At 34.9% G+C, this 27,996-nt stretch overlaps 2 protein-coding genes across 5 annotated transcripts in view; both read right to left on the minus strand.

The window, feature by feature from the left end:
* Nucleotides 1-475: 475 nt before the first annotated feature.
* On the minus strand, nucleotides 476-19,793 carry LOC129243761 (protein transport protein Sec24A). 4 transcript variants are annotated; one of them, XM_054881044.1, is made up of 16 exons: nucleotides 19,630-19,784; nucleotides 12,354-12,633; nucleotides 11,863-12,302; nucleotides 10,918-11,801; nucleotides 10,740-10,842; nucleotides 9,310-9,436; nucleotides 9,135-9,244; nucleotides 8,819-9,050; nucleotides 8,592-8,749; nucleotides 8,297-8,522; nucleotides 7,873-8,126; nucleotides 7,441-7,809; nucleotides 7,152-7,381; nucleotides 6,985-7,082; nucleotides 6,763-6,901; nucleotides 476-3,271 (listed from the first exon to the last, which is right to left on the minus strand). In XM_054881044.1, exons 2-16 carry the CDS (start codon nucleotides 12,595-12,597, stop codon nucleotides 3,160-3,162), a joined length of 3,726 nt encoding a protein of 1,241 aa, XP_054737019.1. In that variant the 5' UTR covers nucleotides 12,598-12,633; nucleotides 19,630-19,784; the 3' UTR covers nucleotides 476-3,159. The 4 variants fall into 4 exon arrangements, with proteins under 4 accessions (XP_054737019.1, XP_054737018.1, XP_054737016.1 ...); XM_054881043.1 differs by having other exon boundaries at nucleotides 11,863-12,633; nucleotides 19,675-19,793; XM_054881041.1 differs by having other exon boundaries at nucleotides 11,863-12,633.
* A 3,781-nt stretch (nucleotides 19,794-23,574) lies between these two features.
* LOC129246367 (GTPase-GDP dissociation stimulator vimar) overlaps nucleotides 23,575-27,996 on the minus strand; it is a 49,784-nt gene continuing 45,362 nt past the window's right edge. The window contains exon 4 of the mRNA XM_054885124.1: nucleotides 23,575-27,843. Within this exon, the coding sequence (XP_054741099.1) occupies nucleotides 27,239-27,843 (605 nt within the window). The 3' untranslated portion in view covers nucleotides 23,575-27,238. The remainder of the gene's footprint in view (nucleotides 27,844-27,996) is intronic.

The following is a 27,996-nucleotide window of genomic DNA, read 5'->3' on the forward strand; positions in this document are numbered from 1 at the left end:
AGCTACTTCACTATACATAATCAAGCTTTTTTCTAAAAATTAGAGCTAAAAAAGTTTGAAAATTGGATGTTATGATTCTTGTTTCGTTTATAATATAAAATATATTTTTATAAAAATATGTTAAAACTGTGAAATATGTTATATATATATATATATGTTATATATATATATATATATATAATTGGCGCGTACACCCTTTTTGGGTGTTTGGCCAAGCTCCTCCTTCTATTTGTGATTTGCGTCTTGATGTTGTTCCACAAATGGAGTAACCTACAGTTTCAAGCCGATTCCGAACGGCAGATATTTTTATGAGGAGCTTTTCCATGGCAGAAATACACTCGGAGGTTTGCCATTGCCTGTCGAGGGGCGACCGCTATTAGAAAAATGTTCTGTGAAATATGTTGCGCTGCTATTATTGTGAACACAGATGATGTATGTGAATTTGAATAATTTTAATTGTAATAATTTTTCTCAGTTTAGTTTATTAAAAATTATATTTTTATTCACAATAGTTACAATTACATTATTGTATAGCATATTTTATTATTTATATGTTTATTTATAATTGCATAGATCTATTAAAAACAAAACAAGAAAATAATAGTATGTCTAAATTCCACTAACACGCGTGCCATATACGCTGTTACGCATATAATTTAAAAAGTATCAGCAGATCAGAAAATTTTTAAATACCAGTATATACAATTTTTGTTTACGAAATTGCCAAATTATAGTAGTGAAATATTTAATTATCTCTTAAGTAATTTTAAAAAATGTTTACGGTAAGAGCACATAATTATAATTATATGTATGAATTTATGTACCTACATTTTCAAGGTTCATAACTTTGCATTGAGTCATCTTTTTCATATAAGAATTGCAATTTCTTTTTTTTTCGAGTTAAGTTTACAATTCCTTTGATTGAAGTAAACTAGAAAATGGTTTAGCACGAATTATCAAACAGGTATTAATAGTCCAAACAAAGTATCTGCTACGGAACATGGCATGTTCAACACATATCGCTTGTTTGCTGAAGTTGCATATTCCAACAAAAAAAAAAATAGATAAGCAATTGATAAGAAATGATGAAGAATTTATGCCGTGTAAAAACTTCATGGCGCTATCAATACAGTATCTCATTAGATAAAAATGTGCATTTACTTTTACTTAATTAGTAAATTGAAAACTTCGAAGCCGCTTTTCGCGAAATTTTAGTTTTTGGTTAGATAACCTAACCTTAGTTTCTTGGATTATGGCACACTTGCAGCAAATGAGCGATATTTGTTGATTTTGAAGTGTTTTTATAAAAGGCATTTGCACATATCCATACATACATATCTGTGAGCGTTTGTTAATACAACATAAGCACTTTTTGCCTGTGAAGCAGATAATGGCTGTAATTTTAGAATACTACTTAAGAAAAGTTAAAAAAAATATTTATTTTTCTACGAAGAATCGGTATTTGTTTCTAAGAACCATATTGCTAAGTCAAAGTCACAGATATGCACTCTAATTTCTCCACGGGATGCCCCCTCTTTAATTGGACTAATTTTAGAACTTAAAAAATGACTGTTGCCTTATCGAATGAAAACCAAATTTAGAAACGCAAAAGTTAAAAGTTGCACTGCTTATAATAATTTAAAATTAAAAGTCCAATAAACCAGTATAATTTATTATTCAAAGTAATGCTACATTTTTAAACATTAAATAAGTTTCGTGTTGTTGTGTAACAGATTTCAACAATTTACAATAGTCGTTGTAATAATTAGGCCACGTAACAACTCCTAATTATATTACTAAATTATTAAATTCATCTATATATATGACAAAAAATATTTTGCATTACTAAGTTCCAAACAAATATTAATTAAATTAATGCATAACTTTTTTTTTCAGCCCTGACAAACACAAAGAACTCTACAAATTTTAATTTTAATAAAAATCAAAACAAATTCTATAAAAACTAACATAAAATAAGTAAGAAAGACAAGTTCGAAAAGTAATTAGTTACAGTTTTAGCCATTATTGTACTAAAAATATTGGGAAAATATAATATTTGGAATTTGAAATGTAATTATGTTTCTGTATATTCATTCATATTATTATGTAAATATGTATATGGTAATTAATTATGACGAACTCTTTCCCGCCTCTGTACACACATCAATAATCGTGTCGCATTGTTAAATATACTTGCGCTTCAAGCCAAACATCGTCGTACACATACAGATCGCTCGAGTGCATTACATTTTATTATTTCAATATTAATATTGCCCGGTTTATTTACGCCGCAATCGATTCATTCACATCCATCATTCAAATGCGTCACACACTGTCATGTACTATAGTGTGTGTGTATATGAGACTTTTTCGCGCTCTATTCGCTCGCTACTTTACATGATTTGAATTGAAGCTTTACGAATTTCGTATAGGAAATCGCAACAGAAGGATGATTAATTAATATTTTAAGCAAGGAGTGCAGCTGTTCATCTCTTCTTAGATACGCAACAATTTAATTATTTATATTTTTCTCTGTTCTATTTAATGTCCTATGGCGGTAAGTCTGTGTGTTTAACACGCATTTAATTCATATGTATGTATGTATGTGTTTTAAAAACCCCATTTTACAACAGAGGTGTCCTAATCAGTTGTGTGGCTACAAATTGGAAACTTCCTAATATTCAAATTTTTTATTTATTACTGTTAATTGCCCCAAATACGCTATTCAAAGCCGCTGTTTACTGTTTTATTCGCTTAAGAACTATATTTATTTCTTTCGTACTGCTTCGCATTCTTAGTAGATACACATACATGTGTATATACTATATATATGTAGGTGTGTATGTATATATAATTTTTATTTTTTGCATTTTATAATCTAAACTTTTTCTTCTTTTCATATTTTCTTGCAGTTTATATTCGTAATTATATTTGTAAACTCCTTTTCGTATATCAATCCACCACACAGGTAATAGGTCATACTTAATTGATTAGCGAATTTATTGTTTTTGTATAAGAAGTAAATTATTACATTCATACGATTTTACATATAATATATTAAATCCTTTGTTTTATAATTTTTTACCTTTTTTCGCTAATTTCCTTTAAATTATTGTATATTATAATCAATTAATCCGTTTAATTTCCTCTTATAAAATACTATTTAACCTGAGTCCGTATATGTTGCAAAAATTCATAATACGATAAACTAGATTCACTTCGATCATCAACCAACTTCTCCATAAACTGTGGCTTGGCTGTACTTGTATCCCTGAAAAGGTGAATTATATGAAGATTATCATTAGTAGAAAATGTATAGTTAAAATAATAATAAAACATTAGAATGTGAAAGCATTTCGAAGAGTTCATGCAATGTATGTCTTTCATACATTTTTCTTAGGAGGGACCGACAGTTTTAAGCCGAGTCCGAACGGCAAATGGTTTCTTATGAGGAGCTCTTTCATGGCAGAAATACACTCGGAAGTTTGTCATTGCCTGACGAGGGCTGACCGGTATTAGAAATAAGGCAATGCCGAAACTGATATTTTCGAAATTGATGATATGTGTGTTATTGAAGTCAACCAACTAAATTGTTTAATAAAGGGTTTTTCAAAAGACGTACCTAGATGATTTTTTAAAATTAAACATATAAAATTCTTTCTGGTTTCACTATTTTTTTATTCAAAATATTGCTCTTAACTATTATACCACATAGGCTGAACACATAGATGGCACTACTTTCATGGCACTTGCATTCACCTCTTTTTCAGTTAGTACTAACCTTAAAAAGACAGCTGTTAAAATCTCATGATACTCGATTCATTAGTTCGTGAGTTAAGAGACGAGTGACGCTATTTTGGCTATTTTCAAAATAATGGATTAAAAAGAGTATCGGGTTTTAATTTTACACTACTTCTTGATGGGAAAAAATACCGTTCAGCGACAATAAAACGATGCACAAAGTAGTGGACGTCCAAATAAAGCGGTAACACCAGAACACATCCAAAAAAATCCACCAAATCGTTATGAATGGTCGAAAAGTGAAGTTGCGTGAGTTAGCTGACATCATAAAGATTTCAAAAAAACGTGTTGGCTTTATATTGCTTGAGCATTTGACTATCAGAAAGCTCTGTTCAAAGTGGATGCCGCGTTTGCTCACTGTTTTGTTTCATCAATAGAACGCACCGCGTCACAAGGCAATCAAAACAATGACAAAACTAGATGAATTGAATTTCGAATTGCTGGTCGAACTAAGGCCTATTTTGAGCCAAAAGATAACTCGTTCTACAAAAGTGGTATTAAAATATTAGAGCGGCGCTGGACTGATTGTGTTGTTCTTGATGGAAATTACGTTGATGAATAAAGTTATTTTTTTAGGCTCGGGACTTTTCAGCCCATGTGCTATGTTATATGAAAAATTACATCATTTAAAAATCCACCATGAGCGCGTCTGCAGGAGAGGTAAAATCTGCCAAACAGTCGATTCATGAATGCCTAATTGTTGAGAACGTCGAGATATCGAAGGTTGTTCAGCAACACTTTGCGCTACAGCAGCAATATTCAATTTTTAATCTAACTGTCCTTTTTCCATCCTCGACAAAACCTGCTTCTTGAAGTTTGAAATTTTTTAGCCAACCTTCAAATAATCGACTCACACAGATAATTATTTCTACCAAAAAAATCACGAATTTTGCGATATGTTGCTCTTAAAGATTTTCATAATAAATTTCAATAATTTTAATAAGTTGTTTTATTGTGTTAAATTGTACATCTGTCTACTTGACAAATCTCAAGGATGACATAAAAAACGGTACCGTCTAGGAATTATTCACTAGGCGTCACTTTTGAAAGAACCTTTATTAAATACCCCCTTGAAATTTCAAACTATTGCAGAACCCAATTCAGATGTGTTATCAAATATTGAAATGATACAGCGCCTTGAATGAAAAACTAAGGCTGGCTGCTACTATTCATAGAGATTTAAAAATATGTTTCTTTATAGATGAAATAAAAAAGTTGAAAGATTTATAACAAATCCACAAATTTTCATCGAAATTCGAACAATATTTTATCAAAATTAAATAAAAATTTGAGCACGCATTTTTTAAATCCATTAAATTGTGTAGATATAATAAAATCCAACTTTGAAATGGCTTTAATTCTCTAATTCTCGTTGACTTTTAATCATTTTTTTCACTGACGGAATTCCGATTTTTTTCTATATAAAAAAAAATGTCACACATTCGTTATATGGAGGAAACCTGCAATAAATCTCTGAGTAAGTATGTGTCATGAATGACTACAAAATCATCTGTCACTCGGAGGTGGTAAAAACTGTAAGTGACTCCATTAGTAGGGCATTATCAGAACGCACACTTTCAAATGAGCCAAGCTTCTGATGCTGAGCCAAGCATCTGGATAAAGTTATCATTAATGTTCCCTTGCGAAGTATCAAGACACTTAGCCGATTTATTTTTCATATCAATCATATAAAAAAAAATTATATAAAAATATCGAAATTGTATATTTTTAACAAGATTTAAGCCCTCATTCCAAAACGTTTGACAACATTGGATTCATTTTTCAACATAAAAAAAAAATAATACATTCTGCCCTAAACAAATTATTGACGATGGCGTGCAATTAACTTCTTAGTACGCTGGTGAATTCTTTCTGTGAATGAATTTTTAATCTCGACGCTCAACAAACTCTTGCCTTTCATGACTTGGCGCCAAAATAAGAGAGGCTCCGTACGTCACGCTGACTGAGTGCATCATGTCGTGTTAGGCAGCAAGAGGATAACAGTTGGCTTTATTAATATTAGCAACGAGCGCAAGACTAACTTACTTAATTGTAGTTACGTTCAAGAAAGTAGTCTAAATTTTGAAGGTTTAGAGGAGCCTGAATAAATTTAAGAGTTACTTGCGGAGCTGGCTCAAATCACTCGATCGATTGACTATTCGCTCATTCGAGATTATTATACCTCTGCCAACATTCACGACTTTCAATTGTCACCCTTATATGATTATCTAATCAACTCTTGTTGTTGTTGTTGTTGTAGCAGCATAAACATTCCCCGTGCATATACGAGGAATGCTGTTGAAGTGACAGTCCTTGGCCGGATGTAAATCCGGGTCGTTCCGGTTACGTAGAACGGACTGCCGTGGGAACGATCTAATTAACTCTATTCAAAGGTGGCAGTTATTTAAGATGATTATTGCCTCTAGACCAGTGCCATTTATTTAAAGTATGTCTAGCGGAGTTATTTCCTACCAGCCATTGTTTTGCCTTGTTCACTACTCAATTGCTTAAGTATTAACATGATAAATTCATTAGGATAAATTAGATTGATGAATCAGCTTAACAATCGGATTCTGCTTAACCCCTTGAACGACAATTTATTTTCAGTCAGTACTGCTCTGGCAGACGATTTAATTTTCTTAGTTTTAATTGAATTTATAGAAACTTACGGTTTTGTTGCTGAAATAATTGGTTATTATTAAAAATAATATTTGTTTCATATGAATATTTATTGTTCTAAGTTTGTCAGTCAGTTTGTACGGGAAAGTTTACGGCGAGCTGGACTCGTCATTTCCGTTCAAGGGGTTAATAGATTGCAATGAATATTGAAATTTAAGTATGCACCGGTAATTTATAACATGATAAGATGTGAAAAAAACATGTATGTCACCACCAATCATTACCATTTCTTGCGAACTAAATCTTTATCTTAATAAAGGAAAATCTGTAGATGCAACTTACCTTATGATCTGCACTATCGGAGGATACGGTTTATCATCGTTCAAACGCAATATAAAGCGTTTTAATGCATCATTTTCCGGACTATTCACTGTTGGCAAACCGTACATATAGTCAGGTAATTCTGCAGTCGATTTGACACCTAGTAATTATAATGAAAAAATAACATTTGAGTAAATTCATAACCAAATAAACTGAATGACAACTACATAATTCATTACATACCAAGGGCACCTTCCAACACATTCACGGGCACGTTAATACCCACATAGATGATTATGAAATTACCACAGTCAAGCAAAAATATTGAACGCGAATCCAAGCTGTGAAAATGAGAGGAAACATTTTAGTGTGTTCTATTTCTTGTGCTATAATTGTTGAAGAGTATTTACAATTCCGCTGATAGCTGCAAGCGTGGCACTTCCGGCAAATCGTCTTCTTCCTCATCTTCCAGCGCGTTCGCATTCCCATTTTGGCTTGCAGTTGGATAAAACAATGCATCGATTAGATAAAACTCTGGATAAATAAACTTCATTAACTGATCTAATGGCAATGTTTTCATGCAGTCCATCGCAAACACGCGGTCATCGAGGCGAGTGCTTGTGCCTACACGGAAAGCCGACTGTAAGAAAAAGAAAAATTAATTTCAAAAACTTTGTTTTCGACTCCATCGCTCATTACATGTTTTAATAGCGCCGATATATATAATGGCATCAATGCTAAGCTGCGTGGCGCAATCAATTGTCCACTTTGTCCGGATGGTAGATTTTGTGCAATTTTAAATGCATTGAAAATATCTACAGTTGCATTGATAAAAGCTTCACGCGCATCGGCGATATTCGACGACAGCGACCGGTCGACAGCCATTTTCGACAGTAAACCAATTATGGCTTCTGTATCGGCAGCATGCATGACTTCGGGCAGTGAGGCAGTCACGGGTAGGCACATTGTATGGACACGTATGCGACGTTCTCCCTCGCTATTTGTATACAGCAGTGCCGCTTGGAAGCAAACCGTTTTCGCTTCACTCAAGGATTCATCGTATGAAATCTGGAAGTGCATTTAACAAATTGTAAAGAAAATATTCGCCAAATTGTTTGTATTACAACTTACCTGCATGCCATAGCCTGCATCTGGATTCACATTTGGCAACGAAAGCAAATCAGTCGAGCGTACAAAGAAATTGCCATGGAATGTGTGCACCTGCAGACCGCGCGTACAGCGAATGCGCATAACCGCCTCAAAGCCGATTTTACGCACCAGATAGCGTTTGAAACACTGCTTGAATGAATCCACCAATTGCGGCTTTGTTTTCTGATAGAGGGGAAAGTGATGCACACAACCGCCACTATGTTTGCTAATGCCCGCTGCAAAAACGAGAGATAATTCAAATAAATGCTACAGTTGGGGATATTTAAAGCCAATTCATTTTGCACTAAAGCCTGAATTTCCAAATTTACTTAACTAAAGTCCGATTAGAAATATTAAAATTAATTAATTATTTTTTTTAATAGTACAACAATCACTATGTACTTACATATCGTTGCAATATCGCTGTACTGCTGATTCAGTAAAAACAAATCCACAGCAATTTGGTAGCCAGAGCATTCCAAAGCATAACGCTTGTAGAAGTCCGTTGCCGGGTTTAAATGCGCCACATCTTTAGCAGATCGATTGTTGGGATCTTCGCGCGGCTCCAGCGAACCAGGTCCGGTGTTGGGAAGGCACGTTTGGAAAACAGTAATGCGACCACCTGAAGCTTGCTATGATGGTAAAACCAAAATATTTATTCAGAATGACACTTTCTTTACCATCCATTCGCCTAAACTCACCATCAACTTGTAAGCCACCTGTAAAGCAGCGCCAAGCGCTGAGCCCGGATCGTGTGTATCGGCAAAGCGCTTCGGCAGTTGGGTTAGTAAATCTTTCACCAGCTCTTTACACTCCTTCAAGTTCACCAGCAGATTGTCAGGTCGTGGCAAAAACGGATCTAAAGCAGGCAATTTATACGAAAAAATATAATACAACCGACTCTAAATTGCGTCAGATAATTACTAACCGTCAATATCGATCAACGTCAGCTCGTGTGGCTGGTTATAACCTTCTGCCAAGCTGTAGAAATGCACTTGACTGTTGTATGCAATAAAACCGATCTGTGTGCGTGCATCACCTGGCATGTCATCTAAATGTTTACTTAGTGTTGCACAAACACTCTCAAGATAACCGCTCTGCTGAGCAATGATGGAAACATCGAAGAGGAACAAATAGATGGCGGGTTGTGGGGGTCGCAACTGCATGATTAGTTAATAAAAACTGAGGTTAGCTCCATTTTGAGTTGGAGAAAAACTATTAATCCGAACGATTAATTCGCTTACCATATACTCAGAAGGCGCAATAAATTCAATGGTGCTTGAACGGACCTCGGGACGACGAGTGACATCACCGTACGTTTTTGTTGCTGGGTCATATTGAAAATCATCAGGCACTAAGGGTACAAAAACATTATTCCAAGCAAAAATTGATCAGTATGTGTTGACAACAGGTACTCACATTCGTTGACCCGGTAACAAAGATTGCACTTCCACATTTTACTGTCCACAAAATAGACAAAAGGATTTATGTAAGTGCGGCACAGACGGCAGCGCACAATATTAGGACATTGTATAACTGGTAAACTCTGGAAATATTAATAAAATAAGAGTCTTACTTTAATAAAACATCTGTCCAAGTACCACAAGCATGAAACATCAAATTATAATAGGTTGGGGAATAAGTTCATTGCGTTTTTTATGTTTTCTTTTATTTTAAAAAGATTAAATTGCTGTCTGGCAAAGGGTAAACATTCATTCGCTAGAACTCTTTCTGCTCTACAAAACTATGTTAATTGAGTTTTTGAGTTATATAAAATCAACATTTTCGACACCTGCTCTTCTTTGCTATTCATCGAGGTCAAGTTCAGACCCCATGTTGCACAAGTCGTCAAAGCCGCACTCCACGAGCTCGAATTGGATATACTGTTCACTATACAGGACAAGTTTACTCGGGCGGTAGCCCTTGGTCGGGAAAAATCCGAGTCATTCCGGTAACGTAGAACCGGCTGCCATAGGAATGACACAATTGGCACAATTACGTTCTGGATATTGTAGCAGGTTAACTTATCCTACTTATCCAGAATTGACCCCGACATACCAAACGTACGTCCGACATGTGAAGGCACCCCGCGCGAACACCCCTCATCTAACACCCCTCTCCATCTGGACCCAACCTGTCGAAACAGCATGTTTCCTGGGCCTTTAGATGAGCCAGACGAAGACCACTGATGATATACCCTACACTGATGGGGCTTATATTACTGCTACAGCAACAACAACAACAAGCTAGAATGGGAGGTGCTTCAGCGTTCGCCATATTGTCCGGATCTTGCACCGATTACCATCTTTTCCGCTTCTTGTCCAACGATATGAAGGGCGTTATCTTCGATAACAAAGAGGTCCTTAAAAACTGGCTCAACAAAGTCTTTGACACCAGACCAGGCGATTTTTGGCGGAATGGCATCAACAAATTGGTCGAGAGGTGGGAAGAGGTTCTAAACAGCAACGGCGAATATATAATTGATTAACTTATTGATATAATTATTGTTTTTGTTTAAATAAAAGACTTTGGTAAAAACGCTACGAACTTATACCCCAACCCAAGAGAAACAGTTTTTCCAATAACGTTCGTTTCTCGGTAGGCAATCGCAAACCTCCTAGAGTATTTCTGCCATGAAAAAGCTTCTCATAAAAACCAACCTCCGATCGGCAGGAGGCGGCATTAAGCTGTAAGTTACGAATACGGAGAGTAGTTCACAGCTAAATTGTGACGACTTTTAGACAAAAATCCTGTGGGAGGATGCATTAATTATGGTCGTATAATTATGACCGGTATCGTTTCATTTTTAGTTAGATATTAAGTTGAGGTTTTATGGTATTTTCACTTACATTAATATCACGGAATGGATGTATTAAAATGCCCAATGGCAAACGGGATTTCTGCAACAAAGAATTGTTTTCTGGTATTTTCGCGATAGTACTGCGCATTATGCTGTTAGAAAAATAATAAATAAGATTAAGTTTTTTCCATTTTCCACTATTGTTTAACTTTGCCATCTATACTAACTTGGGGCTGCAGTTAATCGATTCGTGAAATTGATTGTTGAGCACAATACGGGGAGGTGACAAAGTGGCTGGCGTCAATATGTGACGATTTTGCATTAAATCAATAGTATCCTGACCCCAAAGTCGACTGAAACCTGCCTGAGTCACGCTCATTTGTTGATTGTATGCACCACCACTGGGCAGAGGAAAGTTTTGTTGCTGAGGGAATTGCTGGGTCTGCATTTGAGGCTGTTGCTGCATATACGGCTGAGATTGGTATTGCAGTGGAGCAGTGCTAGGTTGACCATTGAAAAGACCTGGTTGTGTTTGTTGTTGATATGCTTGCGCATATGGTTGTTGCGGTAGTTGCTGCTGCTGCTGTTGTTGTTGGGTATTCGCCAGCATTGGTGGCGGTCCAGTTGGATACATAGGTTTGCGTTGCACAGACATTTGTTGTTGTGTATTGTTGTTCAACTGATTCTGCTGTTGTTGAACAGCGGTTGCAATACTGCTAGGTGGCAAAGCCGATTGCATTGCACTAACTGCAGAGCCAGGTTTATAATTTGCATTCGAAAATGTAGACGGTTGTGGTGGCATTTGTTGCACACCTGGTGGAGCATTTGCCACGATGGGATACGAACGCGAAGTGCCAAACATGCTCGCGTTACTGGTGGAAGCAGCTAACGCTGGCGGCGGTGATGGTTGTGCACTAGCTACAGCATTAACAGTTTGCGTTGGCGCTGTTTGGCTGAAGGATGTATTCGTTAAAGGTGTTGGGGATTGAAACGACTTTGTTCCAGCATAAGGTGCGGACGTAAGCGGCGGCGGCAGAGCATTTGCTTGGGATGCTGGCGGCTGCCCGGGCAGAGAAGTGGGCGCATTTATGGCGTTAGTACGGAAATTGCCCTAATAGAATATAGAGAAATTCGTAACGATTCTTTTTTAACACAAATTACATTGAACCCACCTGGTAATTGTTAGGAAATTGCTGCTGCTGTTGCGGCAGGTTTGGCGGTGGTCGCTGCTGCTGCGTTGTCGCTGTGGTGGTCACATTCGTCGCCGCCGTACCATTCGTGCGATTAATACTTAAATTTTGCATGCTGCCTGACAAGCCAGTAGCACCGGCTGTTGCAATTTGCGGATTAGTTTGCATCATATTTCCACTAGGCGCAAAACTCATTGGTGGCTTGGCTGCATATCCGCCGTACTGGGCATGTTGTTGTTGTGTCAGCGAAGGTGATGCTGTGCGAGAAGAATTCGTGCTCAAATCACCGCTACCGCCGCCACCGCCATTGGTCAAAGGCATACCTCCTGGTGAACCGTTCATGCCAGGTGGCCGTAAATGTGGTGGTAAACTGCTGGTTAACGCTGTTGCAGTTGCTGTTTGGGGCCGTGCTTGTTCATTACCTGCTTGGGGTCCAGAATTAGACGCTGGTGGCAAAAACTTACTCATGTTACTTTGCAGTGTTGGAGCAGGCTGGGCCAATTGCTGCGGCTGCGGCTGTTGTTGTTGATGTTGTTGTTTCTGCTGTAAAATTTGTTGCTGCTGCTGATGTTGCTGTTGAGATGCTGAGAATGGCGGAGGTGCTGTGCCCACGGCACCTGATGCTGTCGGTAGCTGTTGTGTTGCTGGTAAACCATTAACTAAATTCGACTGTCCCATTTGGGGAGGACCGTAATTCGCATTCGCATAACCAGACATTTTTTTCTTTGTTCAACACATAGATATGAAAAACACCTGTTATTGTAGAAACAAAAATTAACATTAGCATTTTTTATAAGATAATGCGTTATCTAAAGGAGGTAAAGCAAATTTCGAAAATATAATAAAATAAATAAGAGCAGTTTATTTTCCAAATAAATGCTTTCTGCTAGTATTGAAAGTGGAAAGTACAACATTTATTAACTTCTTCCCAATTAGTTCCATTTCATTCATATCTTATAAACTTCACAAAATTATACTCTTTGAATGGCAGGTATTTCTAACCCTTATCTCAGCAGAAACAAAAATTATCAATATTTAAACAAGTCAGTTGTACAGGGCCTTCCAAGTATGATTTTCGCTTTTAAGTTAAAATGAAGAACATACTTTTGAATGAGAGCTCATTCTCTGTATATTGACAAACATACGTAAATATGTAATAGAGGGTCTACAACTACGAATGATATATGATATTTTCCAAATGTTACATGAGTGCAAACTTACATTTGTGATTTTCTTTTTAATTTTCGATGACATTAAGGCTTAAATTGGTTTTAATTGCACCGAATGATAATAGCTTTTTTCTGGTTTATCCCTATAAATTATTTCAATTCTCTCTTTTCTTCTATCTTATAGAATGCACGTCAGCTAAAATTTATAATAACTTTTAGATGATTACATCTATCGTGAATATTCACAGTTTTGCGAAATGTAGTCTTTACACTTCCAACATTTTAGAAAATTGTAGATGTTTTACATAATATCTGTCAAAAGTGAAGTTCGACCTTGAAATACCCTGTACACGCATGTGTAACAGTTATCTGTGTCTGACTCGCCCTTCCAGAAGTTCAAATAACTTTAGTGATACAATAAAAGAATAAAATTCAAGTATGAAAATACATATCGAGGCCAAAAATAATAATTTGAAGAAGATAAACAAACTATCAAATTTAGCAATTTGCTCGTTTTTTTGCTTTTATTTGTAAAAAAAAATCTCAATTAATTGATGATTGCAATATACGCTAAATGCTGTTCACGTGGTGGCTTGTAATAATTGAGAAGAAGTTGCAAGTTTTTCTGGATACGTTTTTAATTGCAAAAATTTGCAAATTTGCCAGCGATTGTGCTTATAAACAATTTTCCATGTTTTTAGCTTCTTTGAATCACAGGTTTTGCGTTTTGTATATTACATTTTGGACATTCTTCTTTCTGAGAGTGAATACGTTCAAATTCTCAGAAATACAGTTCCTAGCCAATTCTTACTGGAAAGAAGGTATACAGAGCTTATCACAAAAAATGCACTGCTGTTCATACAAATTCTTATAAAACTTATCAGTGGGACACGCAAATAAGTACATATGACAAAGGGTAGAGAGCGAGAAAATTACAATTTTAACTTGATAATTAATTAATTAAAGAAACAAAAACACGAGCGGACGGTAAAAAATAAATATGGTGCGCCAACTTTATTGTCCGCAGCACATGGATCTCAGTCTTATACCCTCTACGAGTTGTATTCCAACTCCTAAAAGCAGTATCTTCCATTTCAGAACTGCATTTACCGTTTTGCGATAAATTGCCGAGAAAACCCGATATTTAAAGTCTTTATATTATTTCTGATATTCAATACCAAAAATTGTAATTTCAGAACTTGTTTTACTTTTCGAATAAAATAGGAACTTTTTTTAAACTTAAGGCGATTTTTGAGCGTCTTCAAGCTTACACTTCTCTAAAATCTGCATGCATAAAAGTTTTCTAAAAATTCTGATAAAAAAGTGCAAGTTTTGACGATAATTTTTCGAAATTTGTTAAGATTTTGTAAATTTCGTATAAAGTTCGGAACTTTGTTTTATGCAATGAATTATGCTTTCATTAAAAAAAATCACTAAAAAATGGTATTCCTTTTCTATAAAAATATAAAGTGACGTAATTATACAAACTCAAGTGTAAATACACCTTTATTTACAATAGCAGCGCGACATCTTGTAAAGTTTTGACTATTTACTTTTTTTTTTTTAAACATAGTTCTTACTACAACAAAAACTATATGGTAATGCAAAATTTCAAAATTTGTACAAATTAAAAAAAAGTCAGCAAATTTTCAAATTTCTTAATCAGAGTTGTGACTCATTTTAATATAATTCTTTCCACCTTAAAGTGTCTCAAAATTCGTTGTTGTTGTTGTTGTTGTTGTAGCAACATAAACATTGCCTCATACATGCACGGGGAATGCTGCTGTAGTGGCAGTCCTTAGCCAGATATAAATTCGGGTCGTTCCGGTAACGTAGAATCGACTGTCATGGGAACGTGTCAAGACTGTCTCTCAAAATTCGATTTGATTTTTGATAATTTTTTGTTGTTGATGCTATACATTTTCTTCTAAATAACGATTGCAGGAAATTAAAAATAATTTCCGGGTCGCTGCTATTGTGAACACAGGTGAGGCAAAGTTTTTACTATTTATTACTTTTATTTTTGTTTTTGTTTTTTTTTTTTAAATATATTTCCTACTACAAAAAATATATAGTAATTCAAAGTTTTAAAAATTTTTAAAAACATTTTGAATATACGGCAATCAATTTTAATATAATTCTTGATTAAATAATAACAAATAACGAATGCTCGAAATTTTTAAAATTTATAAATAATCAACACAGGTATGCACATACGTATGTAGCAGCAGAATCAGCTACGACATTTTTCATGCGTTTAGTTAAATATTGGAGAAGCAAAAAGAACGAACAATGAACGATTACAACATGAGCCAAAAATTAAAAAAAAAATCAAATATTTATACATAACATGTAGTTAAAAAAGCTAATATAGAAAAGTGAATATTGGCATTGACCTTAACCCAGCAATAGCTCGTACAAAAATATGCCCTCCGCAGCGAATGTATGTGAAAACAAGTTATGCATACAACATTTTATAGATATTCATTATTTTAGTTTCCTTTGCATCATTTTAACAATTTCGTTTAGTTGTTTTAATATTTCATTCCAATTAAGCTCATATACATACATACATATGCATGTATTTACGTATAAATAAGGAAATTTGCAGAATAAGCCCAGAAAGATCAGCACACAAACATAAAGTTCTGTTGTTGCTATTTGAACATACAAGTACGCGTGAAAGTTGGCAAATGGCTTATAAAAATAACAGCAATTTTGCGGAAATACTAACTTTTAGAAAAACTAAGTTCTTTTAATTTTTATGTCGAACGTAGATATATGATATATATTTATGCATAGGTGTTTATAACATTTATTTTAACTCGCATGACAACTGGCTGCACACTCACGCACCATTGAGATAGTTGACCTACTTTAGCATTGTTGCCGACTCTATTACCAGGAAAGCCTCAGAAGAATTTTTTGGGTCATGGGGTCATTCTACTCCATGTAAATATGCACTCTGTCTCTACACCTTATACATTTAAGCATGTAAATACATTTAAATATGTTGGCAATAAACTACGTACTTGCTCCTATACATACAGGCCTAACTTAATATTTTAATAGCTAATATTTAAAAATACTAATATGTACCTATGTACCTATGTACCAGTATGTATGTATGTATAAGAACAAAAGAAATACTATTTAGCGTGGCTAATGGGTATTGCATGGTGTAGAGTAGTTGGATTGCATTGCAGCAGTAGATCTGTTGATCGTAACTGATAGGACATATTGATTTTATATTTATTACCTTATTAAGCTACACAACGAATATTATATTTTTAATAAATTTGATTTTGATTTTATGATGTCCAGATCATTATTAGCGTTTAGGATCTTATGTTTTTATTTTTAAGTTTGTATTTATTTAGTTTCTAGTTTTAGCACTTTGATAATTTTAGTACATTGTACGCTCTTTTAAGCGGACACCTAAAGCTGCAATTAGTGGTGCCATAGCCGTAACCATAACCATAGCCGCAATAATTCAACGACTAATCATGCCATAACAGTTGATATTGAAGTAGAATTAATGACAACATTTGCATTTTGTCAAAACGACACAGATAATTTCCCATTGAGTCAATTACTTTTTCGTAGGTCATCCAAATTTGTATTGCAAATATCAAAACAAATGTCAAGTATTTCACAGCTGCTTATGGTTATGGGGAAAAACCAAAATTCAATAGATACATACGGCTACGGTTATCGACATTGCGCTATGGCGCGGCACCTATAATCGTTTACAGTAATGCTCATATGTTTGTGAGAAAAGTAACAAAGAAGTTTATAACATGTTATGGGAGGGTTGCCCGCTCAAAAGCAAAAAATTGTTAAAGATTTGTGGTATGTACTGAGTAGTGCTCGCTTAAGAGAGGTGTTCGTTAGGAGAGAGTGTACTGTATTCTAGTCTGTAAGTAAATAAATTAAATGAAATTTCTTATTGGAACCAAAAAGTTTAGTTTCTGGAGGGAAATGTCCCGACTCTCCTTGGTTATTACGAATATATGTATATATGTAAATGTTATTTTTTCGCACGAGGATAAGCCTGTGTTAGTCATGCCGCCTGAGTCGCTGAAACAAGAAAACCAACAACAGGCTAAGCACGGGTCATTCCAGTACTTACAAAAAACTGCGGTGGGAATGCACTCCAATAAATCGGGGTATTTACGTCAACCGCCTTAGTAAGACATTTCTACATTTCTATAGCAATGGACTTGTCAGAAACATTTGACTCATCAAGAACCATTTTCTCGACTTCCCGTTAAATTAAAATTCTCAATTAACAATCTAGGTTCAAAAACAAACCTGTAAGAATTAAAGGAAGGATAATGTCATTTATAGCAAACAATTTCTACGGGTATGCTATACCGGAAGCCACCTCCTCTCGGGCTGCGGACAAAAAGTGCATTAATTTTTTCAATAAACTACTGCCCAGTGATTGCTATCATTGCAAAGCACCAGCTAAAGAAAGCACATTTCCTCAGAGATCAACATGATCTTAGCACAATTACGTTCGTGTTTCTGTAGGTTCTTAATTAACGGCGTATTGTACATAAACATTTCCTGTACATGAAGAAGGTTCGTAAGACTTACGCCCGTATCAGCTGACACAAAGAAAAAAAAGAGGGCCCCCTGTAAATCAATTCTCACCATCATCCCGTTCTGTAGTATCGTAGATCGTTGTTTCATCGTGTCAACTGATCGGGCGTACGGGCGTACGTTTACGTTGGTGAGAGTGAGCACCATTAGACAAATTCGTCGAACTCAATTAACACAGTTCTCCATTTATTGTTGTTGCAGCAGCATAACATTCCAAGTGCATATACGAGGAATGCTGTTGAAGTGACAGTCCTTGACCGGCTTTAAATCCGCGTCGTTCCGGTTACGTAGAACCAACTGTCGTGGGAACGACTTTTCCATTTATCATAACCGTCAATTGCTTTACGCTATCAGAAGAATCTATTTTTCACCACACTTAAACATTCTCTACCATACTTTTTTAATAAAAAAAATGTAGTGTTTTATCTTGTTACAAGAGAGAGAGCTTATAGAGCAAAATTATACTGTTTCGTAATTTTCAATAGACTATCGGTCTATGTCTATTGTCAAAATAGCCATGCAAATGTCGTCATATGTAGGTGCCTGCACATGTATAGTCATATATGAAGAAAGTCTTCCTAAAACAGTTTATATTTTATCTTTAAACTTATCATTGTCCGATTATTAAGTTGCCAGCAATAATATATATTTAGATATGTGTACGCACTGTGTCGGCACGTAATTTTAAACTAAACTTAACAGATAAATTCTGAAGAAACAAACATGTTCATGCGTTCTATGGTTTCAACTGGGAATATTTTTTCGATTTGAACCAAAGTTCAACCACTTTCGTCATACAATAGCGAAATAACATTTGCACAGGTGCTAAAATTTACCTACGTCAATATAGCACCGAAGTAAATGAAATTTATTAAAAAACTGCCTATGAAAATTCTACTCCCTCCAAAATGGTAAAGGTAGAGACATATAATATTGCATTTGATTAAAACGTGCAAATATGTATGCATTTTGAGTTTATCAACTTCAAGTAGGGCTAGGTTATAGTGGAAGTGGAAAAAATAACATCGTTCAAACTTATGGCAGGGCTATATGCAACTGATTGTATTCAACTTATACGAGTGACGACATCACGGTTATGACGTATTACAGGACAATTCTTATCATTCCTTATGAGGAGGATAGGGACAAAGCCGCACACACGCCTGTAACTCTCTCCCTTTTGTCCCTTGGTCGTTGCTACTGGTGCAACGATTTGCCAAATGACGTATTGAACGTTTTAATAGCTGCTTGTTTCTCGGAGATTATTGTAAATTTTGCTATTTTTTCTATACTCCTTGCGTCTCTTTTGTTGATTTCCAGAACAGCACAACACTTTGTCGAGTGAATAGCAAAATGTACGAAGATGCAAAAGCAAAAATTGCAAATCACCACAACGAAACGCACGAAATTTAACTATCAGAAAACGATGAATGTAGTCAACATAATACATCTTTCCATGCACCCATTGTATAGTCCTCAATTGTGACGACAGCAGCAACTGGCAAAGAGGGCATGGAAAGTGCCGCCGCATGTGGGCTTTACTTTAATAAGAACACACTTTCATTGAAAAGTATATCAAATTGTACGATTTTCTATGAGGATGAAGTTGCAAATAGACTTTGTTCCTCAAGTCGGGTTTAGTTGCTGTATGCAATTAGTGAAGGCTATTGTACAAACACTTTTGAGCCTATAGTTGAATCACCTTATTTAAATCCAAGAATTATTTCTTCGATGCATTTCAACAGAACTTTTAAAATTATGTTACGCTATATTGCACCAAAATTTGTGGACTTTCCACCTTTCACTAACTGGGAAAATTTTTGCACATTTTGCCAAAACTTGTTTCATGTACTTTTTCCCCAATTTTTCAAGGCACTTACACTTTTCTTCGCTGCTTTCTGTTCAGCGAAATTTTTTATCACCACCTTTACAGATGCCCTGCCTAATAAAATGAAAATCTCAGGACACTCACACGTTTGTTACAAATTTCCCAACAAATCACTGCTTTAAAACGCACCGTAATGCAGATAATTGAAGTTTTACAAAATTAATTAATTCGGAAAAGTATTTACTGACACCACCACAAAACCAGCTCGATGAATTTTCATTTAACTCCAAAAGACGAGCAAAGGAGAATGCCATAAAAAATGAGCAGAAATTATTGGGCTACACATTTTTTAGCAAAACTTGACGTGGCCCTTGGTGCTGCCATATTGTGAATGCAAAAGAAATATATTTCTATTAAATTTTCCCATAAACTAAAATAAATAGTATATAATTAAACTATACCCTACATCAAATCTGGTAGATAATTTTCTGTAAAAAAATATATGGATTTCATAGTAAAATATCTATGTTTCAATATTGTATACCCAAATTGTTTGATGGCGACATCTGGCGTGGAGTAGTGACTAGTGATTACTTCCTTGAAATTTGAGCAAAACTTCAAATTAAAAATTGATGGAAAAGTATTTAATTAAAAACACAAATTTATCTGTAAGACTAATTGGAATATTAAGATGTAAGTTAACCTACCCAGAGCTGAGTATGGGAATCGGATAACGTGATGTTTTCCCCCATTATAGGATTTATGTACGTTGCACACTTGATTCCGACGAAATATCGCCTCTACAATAGCATTCCAAACAAAATTTTTAGCAGGCACAATAAAAAATTGCCGTCAAGATTGTCGCTCATTGAAAAATCCTTGTCTTGTCGGATTATTGGTGGCGTGCGTCATCATGTTGTTACGCAAATGGGGAGACCTACAGTTTTAAGCCCACTTCGAATGTCAGATATTTTTTACAAGGAGCTTTTTTTTATTGCCTGCCGAAAGGCGACCGCTTTAGAAAAAACTTTTCTTCATTTTTATGTTTTTCTGTTTTTAATAAAGGGTTTTCCAATCAGAGGTGTTATTTTGGGGTTGGTGTCGAAATTCTGTATGTACAAAATTCTAAAAACAAAATTCTGCTTTTTTAAAATTCTGCTTTCTAAAATTCTGCTTTCAAAATTCTGTATTAAAATATAATGTTAACAATTTTAAAGAGGTAATGTAATTATTTAATTTATTATTATTATTATTTTTTATTATTATTCGAGATATTAAATAAAAAATAATAATATTTTTTTCTTCAGTTCGATAGAATCCACAGTATTTTTGCGTAGAACTTCTTTTCGCGTGGGCGGCCTTCGGGCGCGCTTCAAAAAAATAACCCTCATCAGTCCGACTCCGGCTACGCAATCCACCGTATTTTTGCGTAGAACTCCTTTTCGCGTGGGCGGCCTTCGGCCGCGCTTCAAAAAAATTACCCTCATCAGTCCAACTCCGGCTACGCAATCCACAGTATTTTTGCGTAGAACTCCTTTCCGTGTTAAAACCATTGAGGCCTTCCAGCCTTTTTTTTTATTCAATATCTCGAAAACTAAGCGAGATATCAAAAAATTTTACTCCATTTCGTTTTCTTTTGTCGAGTTCTATAATAATCCGCCAGAAGATTGCGGCGCCACGGAAACAGCAGAATCCCCTCGTACATATGTACATACCTACATTAATTATAGTTGATAATAGTTATACATTGGTATGTACATATGTTTGCAATCAAATATTACCTGGAGATGAGAACTTTGCCTCTCTTCTTGTATGACGAAAATCACAAAACTTGAATAAAGCAGAATTTTTCGCTTAAACATGCAGAATTTTGAAAAAGCAGAATTTTAAAAAAGCAGACTTTTAAAAAGCAGATTTTTTTTGCAATTTATAGAATTTTGTCACCCAGAATTTTGTAATACAGAATAATGACACGCTCCCGTTATTTTGGCATTCAAAGAAAAATACTATTTTTTAATATAAATGATCGGTTGTTTATTTCATTATAAAGAGGAAGGTATGCCGTTAATAGTGGAAAATAACATCAGGCAAATGACCACCACGACCACGTTTTCAGGACAATATCCTTTTCATTCAATTTTCCATAACCGAATTGCAAAGTGGCTGCCATATGTCCTCGATAGCATCACGAATTCCATCTTTGAGGTCTTGAATCGACCTAGACTGTTGGCGTACGTGGTCCCAAAGAAAAAAGGCACAAGGTGTTAAATCACAAGATCTCGGTGGGCAATTGTGATCACCTCTTCGAGAGATAAGCCTGTCTAGAAACTTTTTCCGTAAAATATCAATGGTTTCGTTGCTTGTGTGGCACGTAGCGCCGTCTCGTTGAAAATAAACGTTGTCCAAATCAATACCATCCAATTCCGGCCATAAAAAATTGTTAATCATCTCTCGATAGCGATAGATAACACCTGTTATTGGAAAACCCTATACAACAACATTTCTGGGGAAAATCTTAACAAAATAAATATTAGGCAAAAAAATTGATGATCGAGTACATACTATAGAACCAATAATTAATTTTCGGATTCTGAATAGAGCATAACTGCTGCAACTCCTGCAGCACTTTAATGGCAGCCGCTCCACCAGTAATGGATATCAACTATTTTGTATTTGTGCTTTAGCATACTTTCAATTAAGTGTTCGTAGCTGCCACTGGCCAAGGTGGGCAACGTTGCCGGTAGATGGAACATTTGGGTGGCACTGGGGTTGATAAATGCGCTTCAAATTTCAATTCTGCCAATGCGAAGCCAAAGATAGTTTTAGAAAGTCTGAGCCCTTTCCTGAAGCTGTAAATAAAATATACATAGGTAGTAGAAACTAGTCTGATTATAATGGAAAAAATGTAATTTTCGTACGTTGCCTCCGGCAAAGCTATGGGATTGCTTTTATCAATTTCATTATTTTGTATATGTATATGTAGGTCTGTTCATGAAGCAAATAGTTTGCTACAAATTATCACGTTTTGGTGTTCATGTACCCAAAAAACTTGCAAAGTAGGGGAAAGTGAGAGAGCAAAATGACATTTTATTTTGAGGGGAAGTTGCAAGTTTTTATTGGATACATTTTTACATATAAGAATTTGCAAATGAGAAAAACAGCTGATCGCAAAGTAAAAATAAACACGAATTAAAATTTGCGAAATGCGACTGCTAATGGAATGTTCTTCATCTGAGAAATGGAACAAATTATTGTGGAGAAAATAAAATCGTGCGATAAAGAAGCTCGTTATTTTGCATTTTATTTGCTTTATTTTCTTTTTTGTAATTTAATACGAGGCACCTCAACTGAAACATTTTTTCTGCCAACAATTTTATCAGCTTTTCGTAAAACTTGCAAATTATTACTGGTTTTGCGTTCATGTACTTTTTTTGAAATTTTTCTCTTTGAGAGAGAATTCTCGGAAATTAAGTTACTGGTAAGTTACGGAATAATTTTCACATGAACAGACCTTATGTAACACGACTTTGACTACATACATTCGATTTCAATACAAATATTTGTATTTTGTGTTGATTTGTTATTTCATAGATGTCATTTGTAGTCGATAGGTAAAAGTGGATGTCGGTATTTAAACCAACTCATTTACATAGACGGTTGCCGATACATTGTGATACCACAGCCATTTGTGGTGGCCGAAAAAACTTAAATTCGCTTCGTATTGAGTGCGGCAATCCAGTCACTCGATACCAAGGCGAATTCATTAATAATAATAGATTAATTATTAATTAATAGATTAATTATTAATTAATAGATTAATTATTATTAATAGATTCGTCTTGCTCGATGCGTTTCGAAATTTTTTTCGATAATATTGCTTGCTTGAATATGAGTGCTGCGATCGAGCACAGATTACAAATGATTTAATTTTGTGCAGAAGTGAAATGAAGGCAAGCAGTGAACTAAAATCTCAAGGTCGGACGGTTTTATCGACCAGTCGTCTGCTTGTGAGACCGGTCAACGAAATGTGATGGCAGTTGGTACTCAAAAAAATGTACCGGTAAAGAAACTCCATTTTATCATTATCGATTTATAGACTTTTGAATTTCATGGTGATTTATTGTGGTGTTAGAGCAGTTTCAACAAAATTGTATTGCTTAACCTAAATTTATTTCTTGAATGCAATTTTACTTCTTCACTTAAAATTAATAATTTTTAATATTTTCAAATTTTATTTGAATTGCATATTATTTGCGTGTTCCGGAATATTTTTCTTTATCCAAAAAAGAGTTTAATTGTTTGTATATATATTCACAATTTCTATATATAAATGCTTTTAACTGGCTTTAATACATTCTTTTATAACTATTTCTTAATGTATCATAATGAAATATACATACACGTTTATATAATGCATGCGTGTGTATGTATTTCCAGTTACATGTTTTTATAATCAAAGCATTAAATAAAAGAAATGGTGCAATTTTAAAATTGGTTTTTAAAATATTTAACCAACTTCTGTTTGCTGCTGTGCTGATTGTTTTCAAATTGGAGTTTAGTGTTTCACAGCTGCTACTTGGTTTATTTTTATTTACTACTTTGCTACTTCCATTTTATTTTACCTTTAAGATTGTGTATATATGTATGTATGTAAGTATGTAACGGTGCACGCTTAATATTTCTTTAGTAACGTATGGTTTATCGATTTTAGCCCTTTTAATTATTTCAAAAAGTTTCCATTTTATGAAAGCGTTTTTAAGTGAGGTTATGTAGTTTACCGCAATTTATGTGCCTTACATTTCGTGCTTTTATAAACATATTTCAAATACAAATAGTTTTTTTATATTACAATAAATAATTAATACTTTTGAAATTACTAAAAATATATGTATGTATGTGTGCGTTTTAAAATTACACAAGTAAAAATAGATTTTAGCAAACAAACAAACAAAAAATTATAACTTATTACATTGAATGAAAATTCGGATATTTTTAATACAATATTTTAAGTAGAGTTCTTTAAGAAAAATGCAACTATTCGAAAGACTAACTTGAAAAAGCTTCAATCAATAGGTTGTAAAATTTTAAATTAGAAGTTTATCTTATAAATATTAAGAAATTTATTTAGTACGTATAAATTTTTTGTATGTATTATTGGAATTATTTAGTAGGCGAAAACAATTTTAAATTTTCAGTGTCCTTAAATGTTTACCCAACAATTTGCGGTTTAAATATTTACCAACAGTCCACTTATACCTTTAAAATTTTGCTTAAGAAAATGTATTTAGATGCCCGCCTATGAACTCTGTAGTATTAAAACTGTCTACTGTGAAAAAAGTGTATTGCTGATTGAGGTCTGGAATTGCATGATACCTTTTTCTTGCTAAATTACTTTTCAACTTTTAAATATTTTATGTGTACGTATGTATATATATGTATATTGTAAACATTATCACTAAAAACTACAAGTCTGACTGCAAATCGTTGTTCTAGTGCATGTGCAACTACACTACGACTTCTCAACATTATTAGATCCATACTTCCTACTTACAAACTAATGTGCGACATTAAACTTTTAAATATCCTTATGTAAGTGTATGCTTGTATATATTAAATAAAACTCACAATATATTGTTTATTGTTTAAAGTAATTTGTGGGAGTGCAGGTGACTTTATTTCTGAGCCACCTGAGTGTAGACGTAATAAACTGTAATAAATGGTTTCTATGCATTAGTAAAATAAGTGAAAGCGTTTTTTGTGCAAATTTCGACAATAATAAAGAACAGTTCAGCTTCGACAACCAGAATAGGTGAAATTTGTACATTATTTTTGGTAAATGAAGCGAATTAAGTTACCGGAAAATTTACTGCACATTTATCATACATCAATTATCATAAGTTAGATTTGTCGCCAATAAAACCAGAATAGTATCATAGTAGAATGAGATTTTTTCTCCTGGAAATGAAAGCTATTAAATATATAATGCATGCCACCTCCGGACAGATACCGGCTGTTTCGACAGGCTGAGACCAGAGGGAAACCAGTATTAATTGCGTGGATGCATGTGAAGAGGGAGTTGGTATCACGTTTGGTAGCTTAACATGTCGGACCTATGAATGTAGAGTATGTCGGGGCCAATTCTGGATAAGTAAGAGTTCAACCTACAACTATGCAACAAACCAGCACAACTCGGGTGTAACGAAGTAGCGGCAGCACGTCGATTGCGATGCGTGATTGTTGGACTCCGTTGGGCAAACGGTGAGCGAGAGTTCATAAAGGCGGTGAGGGATTCTCCGTGAATGTCTCTTGAAAAGTCTGTCTGTAACTGCCGGCTTTCTATTCAGTGTTATGTATGTGTGCGGGTATTTCATTTCATAATGGGAATACTTGCACCCGATCAGCATAGAAATTAGTTTTGCCGAAAAGGGATTGTTTTTCTAATTTAGGGTATTTCTTATCAACATTATTCTGGTTTGGTCACTTTGTGATAAATTTGGAGCAACATTAGGGTGGCCGAAACGACCCGAATTTATACCTTGCCAAGGGCAGCTCTTCAAGCAGAATTCTCCTAACATTTTCTGTGGGTTGTTTTATGCAGTTACAGCAAGAATAACAACTGATATAGGACCATGCTCAACGACTGGTTTCCTCCCCGTTTCCATGAAAGTCGGTTCTACGTTACCGAAACGAGCCGGATTTATATCCGGCCAAGGACTGTCATTCCAGCAACATTCCCCGTATGTAAGTATGGGGAATATTTATGATGCTACAACAACAACAACAACTGTTTTCTCCCATTGTATACAAAAGGGTATAGCAGTGTTTGGGCTTCGATTGTTGGAACGAATGAAGAAAATATTAAAATTAGCGCCATCTTTGTGCTAGGCTTTTTGAAGAAATCATCTAATTCCGGGATACAGTATATTTTGAGTTTTGAAGTACCCATGCATTTCCAGGTTCTAACTCTGCATTTGACCTATGAGATCCCGGCATTCGTTTGTAAACTGTTTCGTTTTAAGCAGAAATTTCGTTTTTCAAGAGGACTTTCAAATTATTCAAAAACTAGATAGATGAGAACTTTCCTTGCGTTTTTTTTTAATTTCCATTATACACCGCATAAAAAGCACTGTTTAGAAAATTTCTATAATTTTTGATAAAAGTCGACCGCAAGGCCTTCCCACCTATCAACCATCGTGCACAAATTCCAGCCTTTCTTGATTGTCAAAGGAAAGCCATTCTTTATGTAACTCCTGCAATACGCCGTTTGTCAAAAGTAATGTATGTTATTGAAATCTGTTATTAAATTGCACTAATTATTTTTATGAATATAAATAGTTTTGTGAGTATATATGCATGCATGTAAATGGTCACAACACTAAAAAATATGCGTAAACTGTTAAAATGCGTAATCGATCGCTGCCTTCGTAACCTTCTTCGCTTCCCGCACTCACAACCTTCCTCACGTGGTTACTTTTATGCTTAGTGTCGAAGTATCTATAAATTTTATTATGTATATTTGTGTGTTTTAAAGTAAATGGAAATAATCAAATGTATTATATGTATATTAATTTCCCCTCTTTTTCAACAATTTCAACAATGTGCATTTGCCAACACTTTTCCCTAAGTAAAAATTTATCTCTCCATCGACCCGCATCCGTATTTTAAGCCTTCTATCAAAATATGTTTCGCCAGTTCCCTAACTGACAATCCCACCTCCCCCGACTGTATTCGCCTGCATGCAGTGTGCATCCTTTTAGAGTGTGCAGTACTCGGTTAGTATCGGTATGGACTTCAGCAATTCATTGATATTGTTTTCCTCTAGATGCGTCACTAACTTGCCAGATGTGCGCAGCAGATTATTGAAATTTTGCAGATTTTCCACAATCTCCTTAGTCATTGTATCTGATGATTTACGTATTAGCTCAGCTAATTTTTTGCCAACTTCATATTTGATGTAGCTCTCTTCCAAGTCAACACCATCCTCTTTAGCAGCACTGCTATTCGTCAAATAGACCACACACAGTATACATAAGGCAATTAGCGCTTCATTCTGCATGACTAAATGTTGTGATGTCAACATGTTGATCATAGCCTCAACGGTGCCCTCATTGGCAATAAACGCCTTTAAGCTGCTGCGATCGTAGTCCTCCGGTGGCAGTTTGTCAGCGAATTGTTCAACAGGTGCGTCACCCTTGCGTGGCAGCGCGTAGGCAATTCTACCCAAGTAGGCATGTTTGATAAGCCAAGCCATTAGCCGTAGCGATTCACCTGTGACACCAGCATAATCCGAAGATTTGCTCCAGTGCACTAGTTGCTCGATAAGCGTTTTATTGCGCAGCAGTTCCAAGGCGAGTTTTTCTATAAATAAAATACAAAAACAGAAAGTATTTATAAAAGCATATGAACTAAGTGTGCGAATTTTTATTTACTATGCACAGGGACTTATTGACAATTTTTGATAATTTATTTGTTTCTTATTTACTTTTAATAAGTTTTTATGAATATATTTTT

Source organism: Anastrepha obliqua, chromosome 4 (assembly GCF_027943255.1).
Source record: "Anastrepha obliqua isolate idAnaObli1 chromosome 4, idAnaObli1_1.0, whole genome shotgun sequence".
Taxonomy (NCBI): domain Eukaryota; kingdom Metazoa; phylum Arthropoda; class Insecta; order Diptera; family Tephritidae; genus Anastrepha; species Anastrepha obliqua.

What these genes read in the sequence shown, in the direction of transcription:
- LOC129243761 (XM_054881043.1), bottom strand. Translation starts at nt 12,597, where the DNA reads ATGTCTGGTTATGCGAATGCGAATTACGGTCCTCCCCAAATGGGACAG. An exon ending in AGGTGGCTTACAAGTTGATG is followed by an intron (nt 8,523 to 8,591) that starts GTGAGTTTAGGC and finishes TTACCATCATAG; the next exon opens with CAAGCTTCAGGTGGTCGCAT. An exon ending in TATCGGCGCTATTAAAACAT is followed by an intron (nt 7,382 to 7,440) that starts GTAATGAGCGAT and finishes TTTTTCTTACAG; the next exon opens with TCGGCTTTCCGTGTAGGCAC.